At 38.2% G+C, this 7,202-nt stretch overlaps 1 protein-coding gene across 2 annotated transcripts in view; it reads left to right on the top strand.

The window, feature by feature from the left end:
* The first annotated feature begins 354 nt into the window (after positions 1-354).
* The window catches only part of CFI (complement factor I), a 45,015-nt gene continuing 38,167 nt past the window's right edge, over positions 355-7,202 (top strand). Inside the window, exons 1-2 of one of the 2 annotated variants that reach the window (XM_046656909.1) lie at positions 355-420; positions 1,337-1,465. In XM_046656909.1, coding sequence (XP_046512865.1) covers positions 370-420; positions 1,337-1,465 — 180 coding nt within the window. In that variant the 5' untranslated portion in view covers positions 355-369. Of the gene's footprint in view, positions 421-1,235; positions 1,249-1,336; positions 1,466-7,202 lie in introns of those variants that run through there. The other variant, XM_046656910.1, reaches the window with a different exon arrangement.

Genomic DNA, 7,202 nt, shown 5'->3' with positions numbered 1-7,202 from the left:
AATCGGGCTGCTGTTGTACAATGAGGGCAGGGAGGAATGCGAATGGAATGGAATCACAGGAGCCACTTGGTGCCTCTTGTGACGGTAAAGGGATTGAAACCAAGTGTGGTCTGAGAAGGGAATGGTAACCCAGGACTCAGACCACTCCTGGAGAGGTTGTGGGTCACGCCATCAGGTGAGACACCGAGGCCAGCAGAGGCGGGGGCTCAGGGTGGAGGGGATGTAAAGTGGATAGGCAGGAGGCAGAGGATGAGTACCACCTGCAGCCCCAAGAACAACCGCAAGGGCACTACCACCACCTTCCTCTTCTAAATTTTTCTCAGGAAGAGAGGCCCACGCAATTTTGAAGAAGCCGCTCTTGAAGCGTATATGGAAAGTAGATCTAAAACGTGCAAATGGTGGACCCTGAAAGACAGGGAGGTGAGTCTCCCAGATCCCCCTTCAAGGAAGGTCTTGCTGCCCAGCTGTGAAGAGCGTGGTCAGCAGACACTTCCTTCTGACCACAACTTTGTCAGATCCTTCAGGGTCTGCCTCAGCTACAGAGAGCTGCCTCACCTGAGGCCATGCCTTTCCTGGGCAACCCACACCAGGAGCAAGGCAGGATTTAATGGTCCAGCCATTTCTGCCTGACCCTGTGACAGGCCACACTCACTCCAGAGCCCCCAGGAGCTGGCCAGAACTTTGTCAAACCTGCATTGCAGTCCAATTTCTCCTTCTGCTCACTCCGACTTCTCCTCCCTTCCATTCACATGAGTCGATTCCTAATAAGTGTCTTGCACCCCAAATTCTGTCTCGTGTCTGCTTCAGGAGAACCAAACCGTGACCGCATTTCTGCTATCACAAATATAAATGAATCCTGCGCTAGAGTTGGTGCTTGGGCAAGAATCCTTGTTTTGAAAAGTTTTCTCTGCTCAGGGAGTGTAATTGGATCACAGCAGAGCCTGTGCATAGTGAAGAAACTGTGGGGTTGAGGATTTTTCATGTGATCAGCATAGCCTTCAATGTGATGTACTTTTCTTCTTCCCATCTCCTAGTCTTCACCCTTAAGGAAAAATATGATAATTTTATTTTACAAAAAAACAGAAGAAATTTTCTTCCAGCGTAGTTTCTGCCTTCCCCCGAAAACAGAATAGAGGCATTGTTCAGTAACAAGGTGGGGAAATCGTTCTCCTCGGCAGGGAACGCAGTCCCCATTGGTTGCCTTCCTAAGCTATTTACTGGGGAGGACTGTTTTTGGTTTCAGTTACGGTAAAACTCTGGATTTTAGCCAAATTCTCTACGAGTTCAAAAGTACAACACCCTTTAGAAAACTCTCACTTTTTAAATATTTTTTCAGAGGTTAAACATTAAATTTCAAAAGAATATCTGGGGTGGAGGAGAGTCCCCAGTAGAGACGCAGGCCCTGAGTGTCTCCAGCATGAAGCTTATTCTGTTGCTTTTGAGCTTCTCCCTAAGTTTTGGCAAGGTAAGTAATTCAATATTTATGCAAACTTTTAAGTAGATATTTTAAATATTGTAAAAATATAGAAAAAATCTTAAAGATATTATTTTGACTTAAAGATTACGTAGTTCAGTTACCAACAATGGCAGGATATAATCAGTAACAAAGATTTTTCTGTTAGTATCCTGATGAAAGAGCTTTAAGAAACTGATTTTTTCATGTGTTCTTATCTGTGCATTGAGCTGAATGAGAATTTTACTAATACAGATCTGTAATTTACAGTAATCATGTTAAGTCAAACATTTACCAAGCTCCTTCTACATTCGAGGTACAGCGCTGGGCAAATGGCAAGACTGATTTCTTCCTTCAGTAGCCTCTGGGTACAGTTATAGAAAGATGATATAAATATGCCAATGAGGAAATAATGAGCAAGATTTAAATAACGTTTGAAAACACAAGACAAAGAACTGTTACAAGACAGTATATATTTAACTGCCAAAAAGTGGTACAAATATCTTGTGCCAAGGGACTTTAAGGAGAGAGAAATCCCTTCTTGCTGGGAGGTCAGGAAGAGTTTATGATCCCAGTGGGATTTGAGCTAGCCCTATAATTCTGGCTTCTATTTGATCAGTGGAAAGAAAGAGGAACTGATTTCCAGCCTTTCCAGCCTGGAAAAGCAGCAAGTGCTATGGCAGAAAAAGAGCAAAGCCCAAGGCTCCCACAGGTGAATAAGTCCATTTGATCAGAGTGGAGACGTTGTGGGCAAACCAGGGAATTAAAACTGAAAGGACAGATTGTAGCCAGATTGGAAGGTCGTCTATTAAGGTTAGAAATGTTTAAGACATCTCAGATATTTATTGATGATTGCATGCTTTTGTGATCAAAGTGTTTTGAAACAATTCCAAAAACTGTTTTGTTTAATGCCAGTTTATAGAAGCAAATGTTTAAAGAAAACTCCCTAAGAAATCAGAATTACATACTTTAACTTTCTTGCAACTTTTAACATATATATGCAATGTTTATATTAGAGAACAAATGGAAATAAACTAAGTGCTCACTGATAAGAAACTGATTAAATTGTTGTATGTCCATAAATGAGCTATCATGTAGCCATTAAAATGATGTATTCCATATTTATTGAAATAAGGCTCTTACTAAAATCTTATTTTTGTTAAAGAAAAAAATACACACATAAATATATCTGTGCACATGCACACGTGCACACATACACATAAATACACACATATAGCGGTTTATATAAATGGCAATTTAAAAGTTCTTGAAGGGTATATATCAAATAGATAAGAGCTGGTATCTCTGGGTAGTGAGATTACTGGTGATTTTTATTTTCTGTTTTATATATTTATGAATTTTCCAATGTCAGAAATTCTCTGCTTTATTCATTTTTCTTGTTTAAATACCAAATCAAAGTGTTACTTTATAATAAGGAAAAATTGTTTTTTGAAAAATAACCCATTTCAGCCACATTTTCAATTCCTGGAACAAAAACAGAATAAAAAAACAAAACTGAAAATAGTTTTCACTTACAGAAAAGAGTCCCTTTCTTTTACTGAACAATCATCTAGCAATAAAGTTGTCTTCATTCCTTTAAGAAACAGAATTGAGAAGAGTTAATGTCATATTTTTAAAAATTTCAGAACTTCTTAAAATATTGGTTTATAAAAGAAAAATGGAATTGCTTTATCCCACTTGCTGAGAATAACCATTTTTAAATGGAGGTTACCATAAAGACAACATAAAAGTGCTCAAAGAAGTTTTAAAATGTATCTCCATTTTCAAAATGAAATAAAATGTGTACAGCTGGGAGAAATTTTTGATATTTTGAAAGCTGGGGGCAGATTTCTTTCCATGAATATAAAGCCCCACTCCCTTTTTATATCAAAACATTTTGATGAACTGATTTGGAGGTGGCTTATGTCAATGACAGGGTGGATTGGCAGTGGGATAGACTTGAGTTGTTCTGAATAGTGAAATGAGAATTCCGGTTTGACTGAACCTGCCTGGACAAAGTGGGGGACTCAGAAGGAAGGGAGAGAAACCCAGAGCACAGAGGGAGCGGCTGCCATCTTGACAACCAAGGGATCTCAAACACGGAAGCCAGATGTTTTGGTCACTGTAGTCATCTACTATGATAGTACCGTGCTGGGACATAAGCCCTGACTGGAACCTCACATTTTTATCTTACCCGAAAAGTTCATGACACACCTTGGTTTATGTGGGTAGTATTTTGGAGAGAAAAAACTAGGGTGAAGTTTAGCAGAGTGACAAGATGCTGGAGAGAGAATGTGCACAGGAGGAACATGCAGCACAGAGAGTCATATCAGCGAAAATGGCAGACCCAAACCCTTGTCCCCCGACAGAAAAATAGAATCAAGCAGACTGTCAGAACCAACTTTATGAGAACCCTGATTAACAGTCAAAGGCCTACAGCACTCCCCCCCCTCCAGTGAATGCTGAGTGAAGCAAAAGCAACTTAAAAATGGTGGGAAAACTTCGTGGCATTTCTACTTGCCCTTGCCCCATCCTGTCCCCAGCTTAGTAGCCGTCTTGAAGATGGCAAGCCACGTTCCCAGTGTGGAACTCTAGAAGGAGAAGAGCAGACTTTACTGAAAAAGAACCGTGTTTGTCTGTTCTAAGCTGCGTGGCGACTACTTGGGAGACTGCCACGATGTGCTTGTCTTTGTTTCGTCCAGCTCAGGACTCACACAGAGTGGGACGGCAGCTGGCATGCCTCCAAGACACTGCAAGGCAAACAACCCACAGCCACCTGGGACAAAAGATTATAACTGAGACATATAATAGAATGCCAAAGCTTGGGAACAAGAGTTAAGGAAAGCTTCTGTGTGAAATTAGTGTCTTCAAAAGCCCTGTGTATACTAAGGAACTTAGAAAGCAACACATTTGCCCAGGGCAGGATTCACACTCAGAAAAGACCTGAGAAGACCCTAAGCTTACACCCCTAGTATAAGCATGAAGTGAAGGCTAAGGCAGAATTGTAAACGGCCTGACTAAGCGTCAAAGGAGTGCCCTGCACAGAGCCTATTTCCAAAGACCAGGAGAGGTTTGCTCTTGCTGATTTCAGGGGTTTCTTTTCTTACTCTTTTTTCCTTTTTCTTTTCTTTTTCCTTTCCTTTCTCCCTTCCTTCCTTTCTTCTTTCTTTCTCTTTTATTTTCCTCTCTCCCCTTCCTTTCTCTTTCCTTTTCTCTTTCTCTTGCTCACATTCTCTCTCTCTGGCTGCTTATGTTCAAGGAAATTTTTGTCTAAACACTAGCTGAATACAAGGTAAAAGAAAAGAGACTTAAGAGACCACACAGGACAAAAAACAAACTGCACAAAAACAGTTTAGAAAAGTTACTAAACAAACACCTACAGTCTACAGCAAGCAAGAAAAGCAAACCCTAAGGAGAAGGAAGAAGATAACTTCAAGAGTTCCTACATTATAATATTCAAAATGAGCGATCTTCAACACAAAAGTATGAAGTATGCAATGAAAGAAGAAAATATGGCACATTCACAGGAGAAATTAACAGAAATGGTCCCTGAAGAAGAACAGACCTTGAACTTGCTAGACGAAGACTCTAAATCAACTATCTCAAATATGCTCAAAGAGCTAAAGGAAATCAGGAGGATGATGTATAAATAAATAGAGACTATCAATAAAGAGATAGAAATTATAAAGGAATCAGAAATTCTGGAGATGAAAAGTATAATATTGGAAATGAAAAACTCACTAGAGAGTTTTAACAGCAAATTTGAGCAGGTAGAAGAGTAAATGAACTTGAAGATTGGTTGATTAAATTATCCAGTCCCCAGAGCAGAGAGAAAAAAGAATGAAGAAAAATTAACAGAGCCTAAGAGACCTGTGGGACACCATCAAGAATACCAATATATACATAATGAAAATCTCAGAAGGAGAAGAGAGAAAGTGTCAGAGAGAATATTTGAAGAAATCATAGACATAAACTTCCAAAAAAATTGATAAAAGATATGAATCTACAGATTCAGGAAGTTTACCAGCCCTCAGGAAGATAATGCAAAGAAATTCATACCAAGACACGTTATAATGAAACTGTTCAAAGCCAAGGGCCAGAACAGAAAATCTTGAAAACAGCAAGAGAAAAACAACTCATCATGGACAAGGGATTCTCAATAAGATTAGCAGAATCTTTCTCATGAGAAACCGTGGAGGCCAGAAGAGAGTGGGATGATATTTTTGAAGTACTGAAAGAAAAGAACTGTCAACCAAGAATTCTATATCTGGCAAAGCTATCCTTTGAAAATGAAGGTGAAATTAAGACGTTCTCAGATAAACCAAAGCTGATGGTGTTAGTTGCTAGGAGAACTGCCCTACAAGAAATGCACTACAAAAAGGAGTCCTTCAGGTTGAACAAAAGGACACTAGACAGTAACTTGAAGCCATATGAAAAAATAAATAACTCCAGTAAAGGTAACTACATAGGTAAATACAAAAGCCAATGTTATTTTATTTTTGGTTTGTAACTCCTCTTTTTATTTCCTACATGACCTGAGAGACAAATGTATAAACATAATCATAAGTCTGGTAACAGTAACACAATGTATAAAGATGTAATGGATGATAATAACATAAAACAGGGGATGGAACCATACAGGAGTAGACTTCTTATATGCTCTTGAAACTAAGTTGGTATCAATTAAAACTAGATTGCTATAAATTTAAGATGTTAAGTTTAATCCCCATGGTAACCACAAAATACCTAAGAAATATACAAAAAGGAAATAAGAAGAGAATCAAAACAGTTCACTACAAAAAAATCAACTGAACATAAAAAAAGGCAGTAATGGAAGAAATAAAGAACAAAAAAAAGTGTAAGACATACATAAAACAGGTAGCAAAATGACAGAAGTAAGGCCTTCCTTATCAGCAATTAATTTAAACATAAATAGATTCAATTCTTCAATACATAGGCACAGATTGACAGAATTGATTTTTAAAAACCCCAGGATCCAACTATATGTTGTCTATAAGAGACTCACTTTAGATCCAGACAAAAGCAGGTTGACAGTGAAGGATAGAGAACAATATTCCAAGAAAATATAACTAAAAGAGCTGGAATGGCCACACTAATGTCAGACAAAATTGACCTTAATTGTCTCTTGTTACAAGAGACAAGGACATTAGATGTTGATAAAAGAGTCCATTCATTAAAAATATATAATAATTGTTAATATATACACAACAAACAATAGAGCCCAAAACACATGAAACAAATATTGACATAAACTGAAGGAAGGAAGAGACAATTCTCCAATAATAGTTGGAGACTTCAATACCCCACTTTCCATAATGGATAGAAAATCTAGGCGGAAGATTAATAAGAGAATAGAGGACTTTAACAGCACTATAAGGCAGCCTGAGCTAACAACTAGACATATGTAGAGCACGCCACCCAACAACAGCACAATACACACTTTTCTCAAGTCGCATGAAACATTCTCCAGGATAGACCATACATTAGGCCACAAAACATGTCTCAATAAATTAAAAAATATTGAAATCATATGAAGTAGCTTCTCTAATGACAACAGAATAAAGCTAGAAATCAGTAACAGAAGGAAAACTATAAAATACACAAATATGTGGAAATTAAACAATATACACTCTTTATTTATTTATTTTTTGGTGAGAAAGATTTGCCCTGAGCTAACATCTGTCTCAATCTTCCTCCATTTTTTGTATGTGGGATGCCTCCACAGCAT

Source organism: Equus quagga, chromosome 3, assembly GCF_021613505.1.
Source record: "Equus quagga isolate Etosha38 chromosome 3, UCLA_HA_Equagga_1.0, whole genome shotgun sequence".
Lineage (NCBI taxonomy): Eukaryota > Metazoa > Chordata > Mammalia > Perissodactyla > Equidae > Equus > Equus quagga.
This window is presented reverse-complemented; position numbering and strand designations above follow the sequence as displayed.